The sequence below is a fragment of the Halichoerus grypus genome, chromosome 12 (assembly GCF_964656455.1).
Source record: "Halichoerus grypus chromosome 12, mHalGry1.hap1.1, whole genome shotgun sequence".
Classification (NCBI taxonomy): Eukaryota; Metazoa; Chordata; class Mammalia; order Carnivora; family Phocidae; genus Halichoerus; species Halichoerus grypus.
In genome coordinates, this window is record NC_135723.1 from 21,725,381 (window position 1) to 21,750,521 (window position 25,141).

The 25,141-nt window shown below is 36.8% G+C and overlaps 1 protein-coding gene across 3 annotated transcripts in view; it reads left to right on the forward strand.

The window, feature by feature from the left end:
* RELN (reelin) overlaps positions 1 to 25,141 on the forward strand; it is a 490,351-nt gene that overhangs the window by 306,873 nt on the left and 158,337 nt on the right. For all 3 annotated transcript variants that reach the window (XM_078060039.1, XM_078060040.1, XM_036067465.2), the window contains exons 12-16: positions 9,422 to 9,573; positions 17,790 to 17,902; positions 19,216 to 19,424; positions 20,507 to 20,635; positions 21,602 to 21,711. In XM_078060039.1, coding sequence (XP_077916165.1) covers positions 9,422 to 9,573; positions 17,790 to 17,902; positions 19,216 to 19,424; positions 20,507 to 20,635; positions 21,602 to 21,711 — 713 coding nt within the window. The remainder of the gene's footprint in view (positions 1 to 9,421; positions 9,574 to 17,789; positions 17,903 to 19,215; positions 19,425 to 20,506; positions 20,636 to 21,601; positions 21,712 to 25,141) is intronic.

Genomic DNA, 25,141 nt, shown 5'->3' on the forward strand with positions numbered 1-25,141 from the left:
TACATCAAACTAGAAGTTCTTACACAGCAAAGGAAGCCATCCACAAAGCAAAAAGACCACCTACTGAATGGTTGAAGATATTTGCAAATTACATATCCAATAAGAGGTTAATATCCAAAATATATAAAGAACTTACACAATTCAATATCAAAAGAACTCGATAATTATTGAAATTGGATATTATGTACATGGGATTTCATTGTTACTTTTCTTTCTACCTTTGGATGTAATGTACAGTATAGGGAATATAGTCAGTAGTATTATAATAACTTTGTATGGAGACATATGGTAACTAGACTTATCATGGGGATATTTTTATGTATTATAAAAATGATTATAAAAAAGTGATTTAATATTTTTATGTATTATAAAAAAATTATTATTAAAATTATTTAAAAATTATAAAAATTATGTATTATAAATATCACTGTGATCTACACCTGAAACTAATAGGATACTCTAGTCGATTATACTTCAATTGGGGGGGGAAAAAAAACTTTTTCAGACACATAGGGTTCAAAAAATTTACTACCCCCCAAACCCTCTCTGAAAGAATTACTAGGAGATATGTTCCTGGAAATTAATCCAAGAGAAATATGATAGATTCAAGAAAGAGTAGTGATCAAAGAAAAAAGGAACGCCTATAGTTGAGTCTAAGTAAGTATTGATTATTAAAAAGTTTTAATAAAAATTTGTAATTAAAGTCCAAATGATCTCAACTTGAGAAGTACAGAAGGAAAGTGACAAAAAGAGAAAAGAAGAGTAAGGAAGTAAAATACTGCCAAACTTCTTAGCTTGCTTGTAGTGAGGATATAGATCTAGGATAACTCTTTTTTTTTTTTTTAAAGATTATTTATTTATTTATTCATCAGAGAGAGAGAGAGAGAGCACAAGCACCAGCTGCAGGCGGAGGGAGAACAGGCTCCCTGCTAAGCAAGGAGCCCCATGTGGGACTCCATCACAGGACCCTGGGATCATGACCTGAGCTGAAGGCAGACACTTAACTGACTGAGCCACCCAGTGGTCCCTGGGATAACTCTTAATGTTAATAATAATAATAATGTTAATAGAAAACTTTAAATATGTAAATAATAGATTAGCCAGATAGAGGCTACGTAACTTCTGAAGCATCAGGGTCACATAGGACATGGAAGACTGAGTTTCGTACATGCCAGGAAAGTAACAAAAGGAAACAATAAAAAGCAGGGTAAATAGAAAAGAGAAAACAATTTTTCAGGAATCAATCTAAACATATCAGTAACCCAATAAATTTGACTGAGTTATATTTATTAAATGATATTTTCAAACATATCAGTAACCCAATAAATTTGAGTTACATTCATTTATTAAATGAGATTTCCAAAGTAAGTTTTTAAAAGTAAGCTATGTTTTACAATAACACAAGAAATTAAAAATCAAAGAAGAGAAACAAATATACCAGGCAACTACAATGAAAGAAGGAGGCATATTAAAATCAGATAATTCGAATCAGATAAAATAAAATCCAAATGTAAGCACTAAAAGGACTAAAAGGGGATATTTTATGCAACAGTATATGTAGAACACTTGCCACAATGCATAGCACATAATAAGCAATCAAAAAACTTAAGAATTAGCTGTTATTCCAACTATAATTACTGTTGGTAATGAGATATGAGCAAAGTGATGCTCAAAGGAAAATTACACTCAAATTAATTAATGAGATATAGAAGAAACACAAACAAATAAAGTTGAATCGGCCAATGAAACCTAAATTGGATTCTCTAAATAAACCAATGAAGTGTCATTAAGAAAAAAGACCATATTAGTTAAAGTGATAATTGGATATATTTTAAAACCATGGAAGTGCTAAAATGGATCTGAGTAATCTTGTTGCAAGCTGTTAAAAGAACATATGTCTTATTTGTTCTGGTTTGCTTTGGGCCTGGGTTCTAACATCACTTTCTCTTGAAGCAAATTGTTTTTATACTTTAAAAATACAAACAGTAACATTTCAAATAACAAAAAATAAGTGCTATATTGTTCTGGAACTCCTTTATAGAAATTAAATGTTAAACCTTTAATGTGCAGTACATTTACACACCATCTTTGCTTTTGGTTCTGCCATCTTGAGTTGGCTTGTAGCCCCCCTCTCCCGCTCCAAAAACTAGCTGTTTCCATGTGAGCATCCAGAATAGAGACACTGGCTTCCCTTCCAAGATAGAATCTTTTTTTTTATTGTTATGTTAATCACCATACATTACATCATTAGCTTTAGATGTAGTGTTCCATGATTCATTGTTTGTGCACAACACCCAGTGCTCCATGCAGAACGTGCCCTTTTTAATACCCATCACCAGGCTAACCCATCCTCCCACCCCCCTCCCCTCTAGAACCCTCAGTTTGTTTTTCAGAGTCCATCGTCTCTCATGGTTCATCTCCGCCTCCGATTTCCCCCCTTCATTCTTCCCCTCCTGCTATCTTCTTCTTCTTCTTCTTCTTTTTTTTCTTAACATATATTGCATTATTTGTTTCAGAGGTACGGATCTGAGATTCAACAGTCTTGCACAATTCACAGCGCTTACCAGAGCACATACCCTCCCCAGTGTCTATCACCCAGTCACCCCATCCCTCCCACCCCACCCCCCACTCCAGCAACCCTCAGTTTGTTTCCTGAGATTAAGAATTCCTCATATCAGTGAGGTCATATGATACATGTCTTTCTCTGTTTGACTTATTTCGCTCAGCATAATACCCTCCAGTTCCATCCACGTCGTTGCAAATGGCAAGATCTCATTCCTTTTGATGGCTGCATAATATTCCATTGTGTGTGTGTGTGTGTGTGTGTGTGTGTGTGTGTGTGTGTGTGTGTGTGTATACCACATCTTCTTTATCCATGTCATCATTATCCATGATGGACACCAAGATAGAATCTTTACTGAGGTCACAGAGAAAAAAAGAGTGAAATCTGAATCCTTCCAAAGTGATTTAATTTCTGACAGCTTGGCACAACATTAGCTGGTGATAGGATTTCTCTGTGGAAGGTACTGGAGGAGGTTGGTGACACTGAAATGTTTAGATGCCCATGTCTTCAACCTTGTCTTTGTTCTCCATAGTCCTTCCTCAGTGGTTCACCTGATCACCATTGGCCACAAGTCAGTCCTGATGATCTAGGGATTTCTGTGAAGTAAGACCAGATCTCTAACACCTCAAGAAGCATAGCTTGGAGTTATCTGTATTCTACAACACATCCAGGAGCATTAGTAAATTGATGATTTAATTCCTCAGGCCCATAAAGTATGCTAAATAGTATAACTATTTATTGTTATTTTTTGAAATTCAAAAATAGGAAAATGACTAAATACAGATTGGTATACACATAGCAAAATATTGTGTGGCTCATTTACAAAGAATTAGTAATGTCTACATTACTAATGGAAGTGAAAAAAGACAGAGTATAAACCATCTATATAATATTACCACAACTATTTGGAAATATACATACAAAAATATTAGAAATAAATATACTAAAATATTAACTGTGCTTGTCTCTGGGAGAGTGTGGTTATAGGCGATTTTTTCCCCAACCTTTTTATTTTCCAATTTTTCAGTAATGAGAATACTGGTATCATAATAGAAAACAAATAAAGTTTCTTTTTTTAAGTTTCAAAAAATATTTCCAACTGTACTTCTCCATGTGGGTATCCTCTCCCAGGCCACAGACATCATTTTTGTGAAGTGTTTTCCTCCTACTTAAAAATTAAAAGCAATTAGTGGCAAATACGGCACAGAATGGAATGCCCAGAACTCCAATACACCAGCAAGATATAGAAAAGATGCTTGGAGGGCAAACAGGACTCATCCTGAGGTCAAATTTGCTTTCCCATATTTGGTGTTGCTGACTTTTTCAATGGTTAGAGCGTAGTCTCTGTACTACTAACCTATTTCCAGTTCATCCTACTTCCATTGCTAACAACCCTCTTCCACCACCACCCGTATCCTATTAAGATCACTACATCAAAAACTAATGATGTATTGTATGGTGACTAACATAACATAATAAAATTAAATTGTATGGTGACTAACATAACATAATAAAATTAAATTAAATTAAAAAAAGATAACTGCTTTAAGAATTTGCTCTGAAGAAGCTCTTTCAATAAATGTATTTTTTTTAAAAAACAGCTCATCTAAGACTATAGAAAAAAAACTGAGTAAGACAATGGTTTTCCAAGGTCAGCCATGGCTTTGTCTCTGACAGATGATTTACTATAGAGAGACCAAAATTCAAAGTATTATTTATATGTTTTAATGACACTGCTTGCTAGCTGGATTTCACCAACAACTGACTCAATATGTCTTTCTTAATATTGAAAGTTATCCAGTGGGGCGGGGGGACAAGTAAAAGACAATATAAACTCAATAAAACAATTTTATATTGGCTTCCTTGTTCCAGAGAAATTGTAGCAAAGAATCTTACACATGACCATTGAAAACCAAAATTGCATATAAACCAACAAGAACAATCTCCATTATAGCCCCTTCAATGTAAGTTGGTGCTTTTATTAAAAATGGGCTTTAAAATTATTTAGAATTCTTCAGAACAGTTTGAGCATCTTCTTGTATTTTCTACAAATTCTTCCCTCTGTCCTACCCAGAAGAATTGTGTTCCCTCTGACGTAGAATACTTTTCACAAAAATGCTTGTAAAGCTAAAGAAAGATTTCATTTAAGCTTATAATTCAAGGTAAGTGAACTGAAGATAGGTTGGCAGTCTGAGTTAATATTGTATTAAGTGGATCTTTTTTTTCTTTTATAAGCATGTTCATTTTTATTAAAACGAAACCCACTTGACCATTCAGATAACAAAATAATAAATTGAGGAGCCCAGAAGATTATAGACAAAAATCATGAATAGTACCAAAGATCCACAGATTATAGATAAAGTACAATTTTTCTTTCAGCTCAGTATCCCCTTGCTTAAAGATTAAGTAGTCATACTTGCATATGGGACTGTGCCTTTGTCCAGTCTTGCTGCTTTGCTAATTCTGGTGTGAAAAAATAAAAATACTCATTATTATTTAGAAATTCATTTGAATCGCCTCTTCTACTTAAAACAAAGATAGCACTATGTTTTACGGGGGGGAGTAGGGGAAGCTAACACTTATTGACATGCTGTCCCATCCCAGGCAGAACATTATTTTCTCTAACCATCCTCCAGTCTAGGTCATATTTCTGTCTTATTGGTGAGAAAGCTGAGTGCTTTCTCCCATTCTGAAGACAATGTTCTTTATTAATGTTATTCCGACAAGAGAGTAAATCAACATAATGCATGTAATAAAAACCTAAAACAAAATTGAATTTGAGTGAAATACAGGGGAACCAACTGAAGAAAAGAATTTTTGAAATGCAGTGCATGCAGGGAAGCTTTCAGATAGAGCTCATCCTTTACCTTCACCTAAGCTGTCATGCTGCAGGGAAAAACCTCTAAATGAAGGTAAAGAAGCCTTCAGTCAAAGTACACACCTTACTAGACCTCACAGGGCTCATACTCAAGATAAACCTCATGAATATAAATGAATGTGGAAGGGTCTTTACCTATGGCACATCCCTTATTAAATAACAGAGAATTTATCCCAAATAGAGACCTTATGGATAGAATGAACTTATTTAACCTCAGAGAATTCATAGAGATTAAAAAAATCTTATGCATTTGGTAAGTGTGGGATCTCATAGCCAGGCTTTATCCTATATCTTAGCTCACACCTAAAGTAGCCAACTTTAGGTGATTTAATATATTCTGGAAAATATAATAAAACAAATTTTCATAGATAATGTGAAATGCTTCATTAGCTTTAGAGTATCTTATGCCAATATTTGTAGGCAAAGAATATCTGATTAAAATATGACTTCTATTGCCTGTGTTCATATTCTTAGCATTTTCATCAACCTATAATGAGATCATTTAAGTTTTCATTCTGCATTATAATACCTATAAATTGAATGCTTTTCTTCTTTTTTTCCTGAAAATTACATTCTTACTGCAAAGCAGATATGTAAAGGGAAAATCAAAAGTCCCCCATGCTAATCCCATTTTTTCACAGTTAAATTGTACACATATATTCATTCAGAAATTTTTCTGTGACTACACACACACACACACCACCCACCAGAGTCACATTTTGTATACTGTAGTACAACTTAATTTTTTTAAAACCAACGACATATAATGAATGTATCTTCTAGTCAGTAAATATAGATCACTATTTCAAAAAAGTGATGTACCAGTTTATCTAATTGAACCCCTATTGATAGACAAAAAATATTGTAATGAAAATTTTTGCATACTTGTTAAAGTATTTTTGAAAGGTAAATATCTTAAAGAGAAAAAGAAAATTAGAGAATCAGATATATATGCGTACATATACATACATGTAGGTATGTAATTTTCATTTTGATAGTTACTGCCAAATTGCCCTTCAAAGAATAGACCTCATTCTATTTTTAAGCTAATGAAGGAAATCTTTTTTAATTTCAGCTTTCCTGAGGCATCATTGACATATAAAATTGTGAGAAAGTTAAAGTGCATCATGGTGATACGATGTATGTATTCGTTGTCAAAGAACTCCATCTAGTTAATTAACACATCCTTCGCCTAACCTATTTACCTTTTTTGTGTGAAAAGATTTAATTTCTACTCTCTTGTATCTTTCTTAAAAGTATCAAAGTATGAGCTGATTAAAACATAAGTAATTGTATTCTCAAAGCATTCCAAAATAGTTGATAGAGAGGACCATCGGCTTTCCAGCTAAGAAACTGCTTTAAATTATCTTTACTTACAAAAATATTCCTCTTTTTTTTTGGACACAAGAATAGAAAGTCATATTTTAAAGATCTAAATTAAACATCATTGTGACCTTGCTACGTCTAAGGAACAAAGTTGCTTACTTAAGGCATTTTATTGATTATTAAACTTTTTTTTTCTGTGTTCCAAATTCAACCCACTCTATTATAAATAATAGATACCATTGTATTTATAATAAATAATATAGGGGCTCTTTTTTTAGTTAGTCATCAAAGCATAAATATAAATTGCTATGTTGGGGAGGTGTCTCCCCTGTAGGCAGACATTCCTTCAAATGCAATTCACATACAACTACCTTTACCTGGGCAAAACATAATTTAGACCATAGAGAAGTAACACTCCTTTTCAGGAAAATTGCCATGCCATCGAAAATACTACTAAGGGGCACCTGGGTGGCTCAGTCGTTAAGCGTCTGCCTTTGGCTCAGGTCATGATCCCAGGGTCCTGGGATCGAGTCCCACATCGGGCTCCCTGCTCCATGGGAAGCCTGCTTCTCCCTCTCCCACTCCCCCTGCTTGTGTTCCCTCTCTCGCTGTGTCTCTCTTTGTCAAATAAATAAAATCTTTAATAAAAATAAAAAAATAAAACTATAAAGCTCTTCAAATATCACTTCTGGCCTCAAAGATTTGGTTATTTATAATTTCACTTCATGTAATTGATTATCAGGAGACCGCCAGGGACCATGTCATTTGTATAACTAGAAAAGACCCACAACTTTGTGCCCTTACAAATCTGGACTCTGAAGTCCAGGGAGTGAAAGGCTCTCTCTGCTATCCCTCAAGGATACTTTTTCTCCAACTAAGCTTGAGCCAGTATCTATACAAATTCATGAAAGAATGAGTTTATGCTACAATGGGCTTCTACTGAATTTTTAATAAATGCAAGATAATTTATTCAAATCACTGACACTTAAAATGATTTTTTAGATCTCTCTCTGCTTCTTTCTCTTCAAAGCAGACTAAACTTTCCATTTCATTTGATTATAAATATTTGGGTTTCTAAAGAAAGTAACTTCACTTTTGTTATCTTCCAACAGTTAAAAGTGGGAGAAATAAAGACTAAATTAGTAGAGTAAAATTGAATATATTGGACTTTAAAATAAAGATTGAAAAGAAATATACAGGGACACCTGAGTGGCTCAGTCGGTTAAGCGTTCAACTCTTGGTTTCGGCTCAGGTCATGATCTCAGGGTCGTGAGACCGAGCTCTGCATCAGGCTCCACTCTCAGTGAGGAGTCTGCTTGAGATTCTCTCTCCCTCTCCCTCTCCCTCTGCCCCTCCTGCTTGTGCTCTCTCACTCTCTCTCTCTCAAATAAATAAATCTTAAAAAAAATATATATATACGGTCTGAACATATCTCACACAGCTCTGTCTGTGGTGGATGTCTTGAAAATAATTCATTTAGATTCATCTAGAAGAGTTATTCATTCACAACTAATAATGAGAAAAAGAAAAAATCTCATTTTTCACTTGAATAGAAGGTTCTTTTAGTCCATGACAATTCCATCTTTTTCAATTCAATTTTTCACTTTAAAAATACTCTAAAGCCTAAAAGGAGTCATCATATGCATCATTTATAACCTTAACTTGCTTTGTGGATCAGTAGGCTGAGTGGTTTAATTGGGATAAATGGAGCAAGTAAAAGACCAATGAACCAGTGTGAAATTTTCTTGTATGAGTCAAGAGAGGTTCCTTGTTAATTTACAGTGGTCCAACACTATTAAGAGCTGCTTCAAAAGGTTATTTTTTAGTTTCTTGAATGATTAATATAATCTGTTAAAATATAAAAAAAAAAAGTAAGCATTTCCTAAACATCTTGGTCCCAAATCTATTATAAACTGAAATGGTCCAACATAATCTCCCTGGCACAGTACACTCTTTAGAACCATAACTACTAAAATAAGAGCAAACTGAGATACAGAAGATCGCAGTTTTAGAGCTAAACAGGCAATTGGCCTTAGGCAAGCCACTTACCTCTGTGTGTCCCAGTTTCCTCCATCTGTGGGCAAGCGAGTTGTGTGAATAACAATGTCCAGATTAGACACAACCAGAAATAAATACTAAGGAGAAATAGGAGTTTTAAAATATTAGATATTTTTGTTCTCTTCTGTATATCTGAATATATATTTTTTGACATGATCCAGGTTAAATCTCATCTTTTTTTGAAAACTAGCTAGGCTCTTGCCACTCTTATGACTTTACATTCTATAACTTTTTTAATGAGCAAAATACCATACAATTGTTTATGATCTTATGATACTGTCTTTTATGGTTCCCTGTTTCCTTAGTTCAAATTTGACCCCCCCCCATCTTGACTGTAAGTACTTTGAGAATAAAGACTATCATGTAATAGACATACCGTACATAGTATTGATTAAATTGGTCCGTCTACAGAAAAATCATAATTGCGAATGGAATGTGTTTAAAAATTTGTTCATTACGAAAATCTGTTGTACCACATCTTTATTTCAGAATTATTGATTTCTAAGTAAATGTTCCTCATTAAAAATAAAATATTATACTCTATAAAGCTTTGACTTAATATTCCAACTGTTCATGATTCTCATTTTTTTTTTAAGGTGGGACGTCTTGGGAGCTGTCATTGGTACAGAATGCGGAACAGTAGAATCAGGTTTATCAATGGTCTTCCTCAAAGATGGAGAGAGGAAATTATGCACCCCATATATGGATACTACCGGTTATGGGAACCTGAGATTTTACTTTGTTATGGGTAGGTACATTTTGAACAAATTTTTTTGACCTAAGGCAGAACCTAGGCCATCCCCTATCCCTGGGGAAGTAAGATTGCTTGTTGGCTAACAACATAAAATGATATTCACAAAATATGAGTTCTACTAGATGAACAAAAGCTCCCACCTGCTTCAGACCAGCCCTACTGGAACCATCCTATAAGAGAACTAGTCCTGGCATGCCTTGATAGGCCTGAAGGTAAAATGCCATATACCTTCATCACACCTCTCCCTCAGTGGTCATAGCTGAAAAGACAATGGGAGAGAAGCTGAGAACAAAATAACTCCTTTGTCCAAAGTCCCTGGCTTCCCCCCAAAGCAGTCATCCAGGTAAGTCATTTGTTTTCATGGACATATCATCATTACATCACTGTTTCTTTGTGGGATGCTAACAAAGAGGTTTATAATACTTTAATAATACTGTCTACTTTTTAATATGTAGCAAACACACAAACAAAGTGTTCATAAGGTGTATTTTTCTCCAGATTATTGTAGAGCAAATAAGTAGGTAAACATTTAGAAAAAAAAACCCAAGGAAGAATGGGGGGGTTGAAATCAGGGACCTCTCAAATTTATCGTGTTAGTTACATATTCTTCCACTAGATGTCATTCCAGAAATGTGAGTAGGTGTCACATGCCTTTTTTTGTTGAGTGACTCAGAAAGCACAGGCAACACCTGGAAGTGAAACAGGAAATAAACATTTACCACCTTTGAACTTACTTGCAAAGATGTCAGCTCATCAGGACAAACAGGGCCCCTGAGTCTGGGCTTCAGCACTGGCTGTTTATTTCCCTCACATTCCTTACTTCCTACAGGTCAGAGTGGCTTGGTAAACTTCAGATTATGTCATACTCCAAAACGTTGTCTGCTTGATGCTACCTCATTTTCAATGATGATCTGTTTGATAACAGGGAAGTTGTACATATAAAGTATAATAATGTAATCTTCCTACATTAAGGATCTCCTCACCTCGACTGAAATGGTCTATATACTTAGAGACCCAGAGTTCATTTCCTTTACATAATTAGAATTCAAACTGGCTCTCATTTTATTAAGAAAGATTCCTGGGAAACCTTAACCCTCCCCTCAAAAAGTTGTAATAAACATTCATGCTTCTAATGTTAAGCATTTTCCCTTTTTACCATTTTTCACATAATAATTTGCATTCTTGATTTTTTTCAAGGTGAATCATACTAAATCAACCCCATTCAGTGCCTTCGTAAGACACTGTCATATTTATATAAGCGTCTTTGTAGAAGAAATTTAGTCATCTTTAATTCTTTCTGAAACAAAGATTATTAATGAATCAATTAAAATAATGTTGACTATGAGGAAAAAACTCATTTGAATGAGCCAACAGAACATTATCCCAAATAAAAGCATCTCCATTTAATTTTAAAAATTAATTAATTCCAATTGACTATAGAGCACTGAGCTAGGTTATGTGGGGAATACAATGGGGGGTAATAATGGTACCTAAATCTCAATGATTGAATTCATGCAAATCCCTTAAAACAGTACCTAGTGCCAATAGGTACAACTCAATATATCTTTTTTTATATATATAAAAATTTCTTAGAATTCCTGCCCACAAGTAACATCTAAAAGTCAGTCAGAGAGAGACAAATACCCTATGATTTCACTCATATGTGGAATTTAAAATGCAAACAAGCAAAGGAAAAACAGAGAGACAAACCAAGAAACAGACTCTTTTTTAAATTTTTTTATTGTTATGTTAATCACCATACATTACATCATTAGCTTTAGATGTAGTGTTCCATGATTCATTGTTTGTGCATAACACCCAGTGCTCCATGCAGAACGTGCCCTCCTTAATACCCATCACCAGGCTAACCCATCCTCCCACCCCCCTCCCCTCTAGAACTCTCAGTTTGTTTTTCAGAGTCCATCGTCTCTCATGGTTCATCTCCCCCTCCGATTTCCCCCCCTTCAAGGAAACAGACTCTTAACTATAGAGAACAAAGTGATGGTCACCAGAGGGGAAGAGGGTGGGGGAATGGGTGAATGAAGAGTACACTTATCATGATGAGCACTGAGTAATGTACAGAGCTGTTGAATCACTGTATTGTACACCTGAAACTAATATAACACTGTATGTTAACTGTACTGGAATTTAAATAAAAATTTTTAGGAAGAGAGAGAATGTAATGGGCTGTAATGAAATGAAGATGGTATGGAAGTGCCAAGGACCCTCTGGGTTGCTGCAGTGTTGAGATCAGGGCAACACTCCGTGAGGGAGATGACATTTGAACTGTTCCTTGAAGGATGGCCTTAATTTAAATCTAAAGGGATTTATAAACTGAAACTAATATAACACTGTGTTCATTACACTTGAGTAAAAATTTTAAAAACAAAAAAAAATTATAACTTACCTCGAAGGAATAGATGCAGGAGGAAGATGATAGTTCTCTCAAAGAAGAGGGAAATAAGGGACATTTTATTTTACACAAAAATCACAACATAAACTGTGTTGTAAAAACCTATCCCTACACTTCTGCCGATATACAAATGGGATAGTTAATTTTGAGCGTCATATTGAAACAGAGAATTATCAATATTAAAAACAACTTTTTAAGGGTTTGAAGGGAGAAAAGAATGCCAAGCTAAGCCAGCATTTTGAGAAAAAGCACAAGTATAAATTCACATGACATGTTTGGGGCGGGTGATTTTCCCACTACAACTGAGTGGAAAGATAGAAGATGGAGCAAGAAAAGAGAAATGGAACCAGAATGGTGATCTTCTTTAATATTGACTAAGGAGTTCAGGTTCTTTCTCTAGGCAGCATAGAGCCACTAGATGATTCCTGTCAGTTCTGTGACGTATTCTCATCTGTGTTTTAGATAACTCTGACATGAATGTGAAGGAAAGACTGAAACACTCAGAAATTAGAGGACAGGAGACCAGTGAGGGTAGGGTTGCCAGAGTTAGAGGAAAAAAACCAAAGCAGCTTTTTAAATTTTCTTAAAATGCGGGGTGCCTGGGTGGCACAGTCAGTTAAGCATCAGACTCTTGGTTTTGGCTCAGATCATGATCTCAGGGTCGTGAGATCGAGCCCCGTGTCAGCCTCCACACTCAGCACAGAGTCCGCTTGAGATTCTCTCTCTCTCTCCCTCTGCCCCTCCCACTCGTGCACTCTCTCTAAAATAAATAGTCTTTAAAATTTTTTTTAATTGAAGTGTAACTGACATACAATATCCTCTTGGTTTCAGGTGTACAGCATAGTGATTAGATAGTTTCAAACATTATAAAATGATCCCTGCAATGAATCTAGTTACCATCTGTCACCACATAGTTATTCCAGTATTATTGACTACATTTCCTATGCTGTACTTTTCATCCCTGTGACTTACTTATTTTATAACTGGAAGTTTGTACCTCTTAATCCCCTTTACCTATTTAAATATGAATTTCAGATAAACAAATAATTTTTTCGTATAAATACTGTTCATGCAATATATTTCATCTGGCAACCCGAAGTTAGGAAGCTATTGCACTAGTCCAAGCAACCAAGGAATATGGAGTGACAGTGATAATCATACGAAGAAGGGGATAGAGAATAAACAACAGAAGAGAAGGAACCAACTGAGGTTCACACCCAAAAGACTCGAGATTGTGAGACCAATATTGGAAAGGACAGAGATTTCTTTCATGGATTTCTTCGTGGATTTCTTGGATTTCTTCCTATTTCCCGAAATAGGAAATGCCCAAAAATAAATAAAGAGTAGATATGAAGTAGAAGATTTTGGCATTAGGTATATTGAGGTTGAGGCTTCTGGAAAGCCATACGAAGGTAAAAATTTTTCTCAGGGTGTGAACCAGATCGGAAAATCATCAGCACACAGGTGACAATTGGAGCCACTGGAGTTGCTGTGTTCTCCCAAACAGAAGGCAGAGTAAACAAAGCACAGGGAAAATTCTTAGGGGGAGCCCTCATCTAGGTAAAGGTGGAAGGCATAGAGGTAGACAAAGGATACTGAGAAAGGACATAAAGACATGTGGGAGGAAGGTGTTGTTCTACACTGAAGGAGGAAGGGAAAGGGTAGGGATTAGCCCACAGAGAAGCCAACCAGGATAGGGGCTGAGAGCTCCCCAGGGACTTCTGAGCGAGTATTCCCCATGGTGTGGTACATGGGAAGCCAAAGCACATAGAGATCAAAGAATAAAAGACATGTGTCCCTGAAAAAGGACCACTTCTTCAAGAAGTTCATCAGTAACAGAAGAAAAGAAATGAGGTCTGGATCTTGAGAAGAAAGCAGGATCTAGCAAAGGTGGTTTTTAGGATAGGAGAGGATGTAATAGGACAGGACAGTAGGGAAATATAGGGTAGGGTAAGACTGGACCTATAGAAAGACTTCAAAACTTTGGTAGCTGATGGAGAAAAAGGCAACATGGGAAGAGATCTAAGATATGGTAGACAGCTTATACTGACCCCTTTGGAAAATCACTATCTGATTGTTTATCTGGACAAGATCACACTCCCTTCCTTTCTGGCCCTGCCTGTATGTTCTTCCTGGTTTCATCCCTTGGTTCAGATCGATCTACTGTGACTCTTTCTGGAAAATTTGCTCAACTTTCAAAATTAGGTTTAGGTCTGTTTCCTTCATTCATGTATTCGTTCAACACAAATTCATTGAGGACCAGTATCCAACACTGTTCTTAGAGCCAGAATGCAGTGAACAGGACAAAAATAACCTGACATACATCATTCATTCCTTTATTATTTCTTCAACATATTCACTGAACATCTCCCATACACCCAGCTTTTTTTTTTCTATTTATTTAATTTTTTTTGATGTAGTGTTCCATGATTCATTGTTTGCATATAACACCCAGTGCTCCATTCAATACGTGCCCTCCTTAATACCCATCACTGGGCTAACCCATCCCCCCCACCCCCCTCCCCTCTAGAACCCTCAGTTTGTTTCTCAGAGTCCATAGTCTCTCATGGTTCGTCTCCACCTCCAATTTCCCCCCCTTCATTTTTCCCTTCCTACTATCTTTTTTTTTTTTTTTTAACATATAATGTATTATTTGTTTCAGAGGTACAGGTCTGTGATTCATCAGTCTTACACAATTCACAGCGCTCACCATAGCACATACCCTCCTGAGATTTCTTTCCTGAGATTAAGAATTCCTCATATCAGTGAGATCATATGATACATGTCTTTCTCTGATTGACTTATTTCGCTTAGCATAATACCCTCTAGTTCCATCCATGTCATTGCAAATGGCAAGATTTCGGGGTTTTTTGATGGCTGCATAATATTCCATTTTGTGTATATATATATATATATATATATATATATATATATATATACCACATCTTCTTTATCCATTCATCTGTCGATGGACATCTTGGCTCATTCCATAGTTTGGACATTGCTGCTATAAACGTTGGGCTGCACATACCCCTTCAGATCCCTACATTTGTATCTTTGGGGTAAATACCCAGTAGTGCAATTGCTGGGTCGTATGGTAGCTCTATTTTCAACTTTTTGAGGAACCTCCATACTGTTTTCCATAGTGGTTGCACCAGCTTGCATTTCCACCAACAGTGTAGGAGGGCTCCCCTTTCTTACCTCATCCTCGCCAACATCTGTCGTGTCCTGACTTGTTAATTTTAGCCATTCTGACTGGTGTGAGGTGATATCTCATATACATCCAGCTTTTAGCCCACACTTGTATCTCTCTTCTCTGACTTTTGTCTGCAATTATGGCAGCACAACACAGTTTATTGCTAATTATCATTCTTTTGTGAGTATTAATCTTGTTTTCCTGGCTAAATTACAAATTTTTTGAGGTCAGATTTTCCCTTTAAGCCCAATGTCCTATACATAGTAAACAATAAAATCACTCTCCTAATATAAATAAGTATCTTAAAAGCTACTTAAAGCAGGACTTAAACTATCTGAAAACTGACTGTCCATGTGGTTTTTATTGAGGTCTTCTGTAATTGCTGTACAAAATGCCCCTTGAGTCATACCTTCCCACAATACATCAAAGCGAATGAAACTGAAGAAGAATCCATATCTTTCTGTACCAGCTGCTGTCACTGAAACTTCACAGAGCTGATAAATTGCCCCCAGAGGGATCTTTTAGATAAAGTCTGTCATCATTTTAAAGTTGTGGCTCCTTTTGGACTTTCTTCTTCTGTCATTCTGGGCGGGAGGAGCGTTCACGTGTGTCTCCGTTCCCTCTGAAAGGCAGGTGCAGTTCACGAACTGTTCTTAAGAGAGCAGAGATTTACAGGGAACAAATCAATGAAATTAGAGAGGACTGAGGTTCAGTTCCTATGTCTCTGGGTATGTTGCTTTAAATCCATACTGCCTGTGACCTTTCACCTTTCTTGTGTTCTTTTGGGTAAGTCTTTAATATGTCCTCAACAAAGAAGTTACAGTTTTTAGATAGGGGTTTAGTTTTCATGCAGATCTTTTTCCCCCAAAGACAGTAGTTTAGAATGACTTTACTAGCTATATTTACCATAATGTAGCAGTGTGTAACAAAATGCTAAAAAAACTCTGATATCAGATATCAAAATCATAAGGTTCTCTCTACTGGCTGTTGCCCTTAAACAATAAACATCTGTTAGGATGAGGGTGACATTATCACCACATCTGGCCTCTCTCTTCTCAGTTCAGATTAGTTAACTCAATAAATATTTATAATATGCCAAGTTATGTATGTCTAACAGATGTAACATGCTATAGTTCTATGCTTCATGGATACCAGCATCCAAGTTACTTCTATTATTATGATCTTTCTTATGTTGATTAAGTTCTAGCTTTCTTACTTAAAACAGCACATATCAGTAATTTTTCCCCAAGATCAGACCCCAGCTACCCAGACTGAGATTGTATCAAACATTCCTCCCCCCCTCCTTCCTTCCTCCCTCCCTCCCTCCCTTCCTTCCTCCCTCCCTCCCTCCCTTCCTTCCTCCCTCCCTCCCTTCCTTCCTTACTTTCCTCCTTCCTTCTTTCCTTCCGATGGTGAATCTCAACCATTATTTGTTGATTTTACTAGATTAATTCTCAGAGGGTAACCTTGTTCTAGAGTTTTGAGGTTAACCTACTGTCACCATAGAGTATTAGCAACAAATTGCCTATAGAGAAAAATTAACATTAATGGTAGTTAATTTAAGAACTGGAGGGGATCTTTTGAAAGATAGTAATAAAATTAAGAGTTAATGTTATAAATTTGGGACCATAAGGATAGAATATTTGCCAGGAAATCCATGTACATTCCTACATTCCTGCTATGATGACTGGGGCTGTTGTGAATGATAGTAGTGGGTAGGGAGAGGCTTCTGGGTAGACATGCAGTCCTTTAAAATCCAGGTTCTGCAGACAGTTCATAGAAGCCAGCAATAGTAAGAATTATTGGCTGAATGCAGTAGTGAAAAGAATAGAGGGTCAAGGGCTAAAAGACATACCATTGACTCACGGCTTTTCCACCGGTTAGTTGAATGGTCTTCAGTTTCAGGTCCCTGCTCTGTTATTCAGTTTCGTCATCAGGATGATCTTAATTACCTCTCGGTTCTAATGTTCCATTGTTTCATTTGACTGTAAAGTAGAGAGATAGGGAATGAACTACTCTGTGTACTTTCCAACAACCAAATGAGGTACCAAAAATAAAAATGAAAAATGTAAAATGAACTGCAATTAAGATGCAAATACCTAGTATGTGCTAAAATATTAAGGATACTATGTGCAACTGTTTAAGTAATATCACTTCAGAAATAGCTAATGGAGTGAGTCACCACATTTTTTAAAAACCAGCATCAATCAGTTCTGAATTTTGGCCATTAAGACCTCAAATATAAGGAAGTGACAGTTTCTTAAAAAGCAGAGCACATCTTTTTTAATGTGGGTTAAAATTTGGACATGCAGCCGCGGCTCGTTGCAGACTATCATTTGAGCAATCTCATGAAGCACATAGTTACTTTGGCCTTCCCAAATATCAGGTTATTGATCTTTAGCATGAGATAGTTCTATCTGAACTATCTTTATAAATTATTTCCTTGGGTCTGGTTATTTTTGTTTAGGGTCATTCTTAATATAATATTATTATAATTATTCTTAAAGTTATTCTTATATTTTTTTTATTCTGAAAGTTAACACTACACATGTTTATGGATGCAATTTGGTACCAAGAACTTAAAATTTTTGTTTTATACAGGAGGGGTTTGTGACCCTGGAGATTCTCATGAAAATGATATCACCCTGTATGCAAAGATTGAAGGAAGAAAAGAGCACATTACACTGGATACTCTTTCCTATTCCTCCTATAAGGTATTGATGCCAGTCCATGTGCCAAATGGCCCCATCCCAGATCTCCGTAGACAGGCCAAGGTCAAAACCATGAAGACCCTGCTAGATGCAGAGAACACTCTCTTTTAGAAGCCCAGGAAGTTGCCAGATTTCTTTAAAAGTGATATGGACATTTTAATATTCTCTTTTTTTTTCCTGATACAAATGAAAAAGGCGGTTTTTATCAGGAAAAATGAACTACAGCCCATTAGAGACAGTAAGATGGAGCCCAGTACTCTGACAATTATTCTTGTTCCCTATAAAGCCCCAAAAGTGGCTCTAATTATGGAACCTCACAGACTTGTTATCAGGTATAATGACTATTTATCAAGCATTTTAGGATTTCCTAGGCAGAAGACATTGTAGAAGTATAGATTATTGCTACTTTTTTTTTTTGCTAATTATAGCCACTGAAATTGACCTTTTTCCTTTGCCCTTTGGATTTAGTACATGTACTGGCTCTGGTTATTTGCAGACATCTTCAGAATTACGTGTGATGCTTGTCATTAGATGTAGAATTATTTTTTTCTAGTAGTAGACTTCTTTGTGCTGAGACTACACTCACACAATCATTATTAGTTATGCTGTTCTCCACATTGATGGCACCGTCGGAACTGTAGAGAGCTGGAACGCAGCCAGCACCTAGGATTTCGGAAGACGGGAGGTAAACATTGGGCTAGAATAGGGGATGGCCAGAGAAGGTATCCAGCACACCCATCCGCTAGGGTCATTCGAGTGAGACCATTTGGGATTTCATGCTGGACTAGTTTTCCACCTGTGACTAGCTAGGGTTACATCTGCTCTGGTCAGCTGCATGCCTCAGACGAAGTCAATTGTGTAACTCGTTGTTGCTGGCTGTGACCGCTTAGCGTCCTATTTTCAGAATACTAGTTTGGCAACCATTATTACCATACAAATTCACTTTTTTAAAAGAGGACCGATGATAAAGTATAACTGTGAAGTTGCCTTTGTCTTGTTCCAAGGTATATAAAATGGATACATACGCTCTGATAACTTTTAAAGAACTTACACTAATTAATCTTCAGGTAGAGAGGGCCTGATCAGTCACACACAGAGAGTTCCAGGTGCCTGCAAAGGAGGAATCCTGAGTGACTCAAACAAATACCCATGAAGACCACATCAACTACATGAAATAACAGTGGAACACACAGGACTTCGCCCCGTGCTCATAAATGGCAATTATACACATAGTAACTGCAAGATTGAATCTAGGAGAATTCACACAGTCTCACATAGAGGGATGATGAGTGATTTTGGTTTCCTTTGTTTTGAAGGTTCCATCTTTAGTTTCTGTTGTCATCAATCCTGAGCTTCAGACGCCTGCTACCAGATTTTGTCTCAGGCAAAAGAACCATCAAGGTCAAAACAGGAACGTCTGGGCTGTCGATTTTTTCCACGTCTTACCTGTTCTCCCTTCTACGATGTCTCACATGATACAGTTTTCCATTAATCTGGGCTGTGGAACACATCAACCTGGTAACAGGTAGGAAGTCCTATTTTGTGAGTGTGTGAACTCACACACTAATTAGAAATGAAAACGTGGGGCACCTGGCTGGCTCAGTTCATGGAGCACACGACTCTTATGAGTTCAAGCCCCATGTTGAGCGTAGAGATTACTTAAAAAATAACATCTTAAAAAAAAAATGAACACGTGGACTTGGCTATTAAATCAGAGCAACTTCTCAGTAGGTTTCCTGCTGAATTTCTAATGAAACATCCTTTAAAAAAATACACACTTGGGGCGCCTGGGTGGCTCAGTCGTTAAGCGTCTGCCTTCGGCTCAGGTCATGATCCCAGGGTCCTGGGATCGAGCCCCACATTGGGCTCCCTGCTCGGCGGGAAGCCTGCTTCTCCCTCTCCCACTCCCCCTGCTTGTGTTCCCTCTCTCGCTGTGTCTCTTTCTGTCAAATAAATAAATAAAATCTTTAAAAAAAAAGAAATACACACTTTCCCCCCAAAGAGGAGCTCTTCAATTAATATGCAGATTATGATTGGATAATTTTAAGTAGAAATGAGTTCATTCTATGAGCTTGGTTTTAGGTATCAGAAGTGTTTGCACACGCTGTGGCAGCCATCCATGCAGACAGATTGCCGAGAGAGAAGAAAAACAAATAACTGAGAAAAAAAGCTTGACCTCATGTTGGTTAGTGACCCCCTAATAATAGGCACGGAAATCAATTAGCACTTCAAGAGCTATGACTTCTCGGTTTCACTTCGCACAAGTGTTGCTGGTCCTTTCTAAGAATTTTGTGAGTCTCACATTCACGGGATGAGGTGGCAGTGTGAGACATGGTAATTGCCTTGCCATCTATCAGATTGAAGCACGCCAACACCCGTTCCCATTTGTTGGCTTTAAAAGATAGTCTGTTTCTCTCGCGGTAATTTAACCGTTTGCCCTTTGAAGGCTGGTCAGACTGCAGTGAAGGGGGAAACGATCATTTTGGAAACAGCATCTTAAAATTTGTTACTCTAGTTCCGCAAATGTTTAAGATACTTAGCGAGGGCTGAGTCTCTTCATTTTCTAATCTTTGCACTTTTTTGTTGTGCTTGTCCTGGTGTTACCAGCGTCAGCTTGGAGTTTTCTACCAACCATGGGCGCTCCTGGTCCCTCCTCCACACTGAGTGTTTGCCTGAGATCTGTGCTGGACCCCACCTCCCCCACAGCACAATCTACTCCTCCGAAAACTACAGTGGGTGAGTACATTCTCTCTGAGAGATCGGGAGATTTGAATCCATGTTGTGACTCAAAATCCAGGAGTAAGCCTGAGACTCTACTTTTTCATAATAGGTAAGGAAGCTTTCAGGAGATGTAGGAAGGATCCCATTTTTTTAAAAAAAAGACAAAAAGACAATAACTTCAGTAAATCTGATACAAGATCAGGATTTGTAGGGTCACTCATTCTCTATGTACTTGGCTTTTATATTGTAGATACATAAATTTAAATTTTGTATAGTTGATTGCATGGTTATTGCCAAAAGGCTTCTTGCCAAAATACTTACTTAGGGAACGATACAGCATAGAGAGGTGGAAGAAAGTGAAGCTGTGGGTTCAAATCCTAGTTCTGCCATCTACTTGAGTAATGATATTTACTCTCTAACTTTCCCCTTCTTTCCACGTAAATTAAGGACAATGGTATACCCCTTTGAGGGCTGTTTAGAGAATTAAAGATGACTGTGCCAAATACCTTCCACCTTACAGAATAAGCACTGGATAAACTGGTAAAAATATCTCCAAGCATGGCAAAATTAAGTTAAGAATTATTTTCTTTCTTAGCCTCTCTTGAAATGTGCATAGGACTAGGGGAGAGCAAAAAATAGAAAGTAATCAATGCCAATCAGCCCCCATGTCGGCACAGATGCATATCATAGAATAATATCATAGGTCTGAGTATTGATGTAAAAATTCCTAAAAAGAATGTCTAAAAACAAAGTAAATATCACTTGCTGTTAAGAACAAACACAGTACTCTAGTGTGATACGGCTGTTTTTAGAAGTTCTTTGTCGGAAAACTATAAACAAACTCCACAGGTGAATTTAAAGAGTTTATTGCCAAACTTTAGTGCTGTCCCAGGCATTTAGAAACTAGAACGTCAAAGGCAAGTAAAAGAGGTTCAAAAGATGAGAATGTGGTGAAGCTGTTTTGTGCTAAATTTCTTGCAGGTGGAACCGAATAACGATTCCCCTTCCTAACGCAGCACTAACCAGGGACACCAGAATTCGCTGGAGACAAACGGGACCAATCCTTGGAAACATGTGGGCAATTGATAATGGTTCGTTTATGCCTGTCATAATCACATGCCATTGATGCAGAGTCTTCCTGTGCTTTTGTTCGTTGGTACAGACTTAATCACATTTCTAAGTCATGGTCTTGCGATTCATTAAACGCCCTTTCTTCCCTCTCTCCTTTGCATTCCGTTAGAAGCCCAGGGATGCACAATCAGAAAAAAAAAGGCAGCAGTGTCAGCAATATTAGATGCCAGAATGTTTCAACATACATAATGTAAAAATGCGTAAAGCCCTGAAACTCAAATTCACAGCTGATGACAGGGGATATCCTAACATTTTCTTTGAATGTTTTATACAAAATTAACATAAATACTTACCATACTGCATGTATTAAAATAAGACCCATTCTTCTCTTAGTAACTACTGCAACATCTGGAACGCTTATCTTTTAGATGCAGACACCACACATAAGGGAACATCATCTCCAGAATGAAACTTCTGAAGCAAAACTTCTACTTCCTTCTCAGAAAACAGTATAAGAGGAAAATTTAGATATACATAAAATATCCTATGTTATCTTTAATTTTTAAGTGAATTGTTGATCGTTTTTGCATGACTTTAAAGCCAGTATCACTTGTAACAAGTGTACAGGAGAGAAGATATTTTAAGTTATTGGGGTGCGTGACTGTAAATTTCTTATATTTGTTATTAATAGCCCACTCTAGTTTTTTAATAATTCTCATTACAGGCAGATTCATAGATTTCCTATTTTCAGAGTATATCAATTTGACTGAAGAGTTACACTACGAGGAATTAGAAAGGGAGGGGAGGGGGGACAAATGTCAATACTTAAGCAAATTTAGCATAGCCACCGACTTTGGTCAATTTTATGACGTAGGAAAAGCCTACATCATTGTTTCATGCTGACCTCCCATGTTTTAATAATGTTTTTGCTATTTTTAAAAAAGATTTTATTTATTTATTGGAGAGAGGGAGAGAGAGCATGAGCAAGGAGTAGGGGGAGGAGCAGAGCAGGAGAGAGAGGGACAAGCAGACTCCGAGCTGAGTGTGGAGCCTGACGGGGAGCTCAATCCCACAACCCCAAGATCATGACACCAGCCGAAATCAAGAGTCAGACACCCAACCAACTGAGCCAGCCACCCAGGCACCCCAATCTTTTTGCTATTTTTTAATAATCAAAAAATTGCTACACATTTAATGGAATACATTCTTGAAACTCAGGAATAACTTAAGGCAAGATAATTTACTGATAAGCCAATGTAAATTCTTTAAGCAGTCTGTGTTCAGAGAAGACCAGTAAGAGGCTCAGACTTCAAAGACCACATACGTCAACATAGTACATTTAACATAGTACATAGTACATAAACATAGTACATTTGCAAAACCATCTAAAGATTAATTTGGTAAAATGGACTTCCTCCATTGGTAGAACATTTTGCATAGCATTTGAGTTACAACACCTGTTAATTAGCTCTAGGGAATAAGTATGTGCCTCTGGATAGTAGGATATGAGTGACTTTTCCCCTGCTGTCATACTTTTTAGGGGTCCTATAATGAACTTATATTACTTTGATAATAATAAAAGAACTCAAAAAACCAATAATAAAGCAAATGAGGAAATTAAGAGTGCTATGAAGCACATGTAAGCCTATGAAAAGAATATCTAAATTTCCCAAAGAAGGCTACTACATGATCCCAAGTCAGAAAGTGTCCCACCATCATGTTTTGAGTAGAATGAGAAAAGGTAAGAATATATGGAATGAGCAGTGCAGGTCAAATGCAAAACTTAGGGCAGAATTTTCTCAATTCTGTTGTCATCCTACATGTGAGGTTTTCACAAAAACAAGACCTGCTCTCTGGCTTCTTCATAAGGCAAAAAAGGACACACACTTAATCCTTCCCAAGAGAAGTGTGTGCCAACTTGCCAAAGAACACTTCTGAAATCTCTCCCACTTCTCTATGGAATTCCAAACCATGTCAAGGAAAACAGAGAGAAAAAAACAGGTCAATATCCTACTTCTTTTAGGTATGTTTTTCCTGCTAGTGTGTACAGGAAGTATTTTTGGAATTATCCTGAAGTTCTTAGCAAAATGGAAAATCCTAGAGCAAAGTATGTTTGTTATCACTTTTTAGTTTTTTTGACTTGATTAAATTAATAATAGTGATAAAAACAAATCTATCCTTTCCACACTCTTAGGAAAAACAGCCTATAACTTACTCATGCTGTGAATCCCAATGACCCCATCATTAGTGGGGAGGGATGACAAGATGCTTAATTGCAATATTTTCATTGACTTGGAAAATCTTGTTTTATTATTGAAATTTTTTTTTTACAATGGAAGCTTTTTGAACTATGACATAGGTACCTTCTAGGGAAGCCCTCCAGAGTGATCCCGCAAAATGCAATGAACCATTTACAGAACTTAGAATAAATCCTACTGCAGCCATAAAATCAAGTGTGTTGGGAAAACAATCCATAAGCTTTACCAGGCTAAAGAAGACTGAATGAAGCCTTTTCCTATTTCTCAGCACTGGTGCTGTCCAGTAGAGGCCAATAAGGCAGATGGAGCAGGAAGGATTCTTGACCCCAGTATCATGGTGATCATAACCATATGGTGCCAGGCAGCCTGCTAAGCATGAACATTTCATTTACTCTTTCCTCCAAGGATTATTATCCCACTTTAAAGAATAGGAGCACTGGATAAATCACTTATCCAGAGTTTTCCAGGTGAAGTGGGAATTTGAATCCAGGGTTATTTGACACCCAGAACCCGTAACTTTAACCACTCAGCCTGCTATCTGATCTCTTCCTTAACCATCAGCTTCCTTCAGCAAGAGTTTTTCCTGGCTGCTTTGCATCACACTTGAATTAATTGGCTCCAGAGAACAAGTGTTTGTAGGAACATTATCCACAGGGAAATTTATTTTAAAATGAAATCATTTGACATGATTATGAGACAGGAAAAAAATGATAATGGAATGCAAATTTGTTTGTGCCTAAAATTGAATATGTGAGGTCTTAGCAACCATTGCATCTCTAATTCCTCATTGGTTTTGTTCCATTTTTCACACTTTTCGGTGTGTTATTCATTGTACTGGTCGGTTATCAAGAGGCTTAATATCTTTAAATGTATTTGAGTCTGATGATCTCAGAACCTACCATTCAACCACCAGGAACCCTTTTCTTGGCATTCCAAAGATTAGAATTGAGGTTTGTAATATCATTATCAGTCAAGCCCACCATTTAGGAAAAGATCTGCATTTCAGAGAAGACTTGATGCACAACAACAGATTTTTAACTCCCCATTTCAGGAAGGATGGGTTAATATTTAGAAAGATATGTAACAATCATCTATAATGTGTTATAGATTTTAATCAGATAAGAATGGAAGTTACAGTTTTTAAGTTAAGTCTCCATTTCCTGATATATCAAATTGATCCTTTGCAAATTCT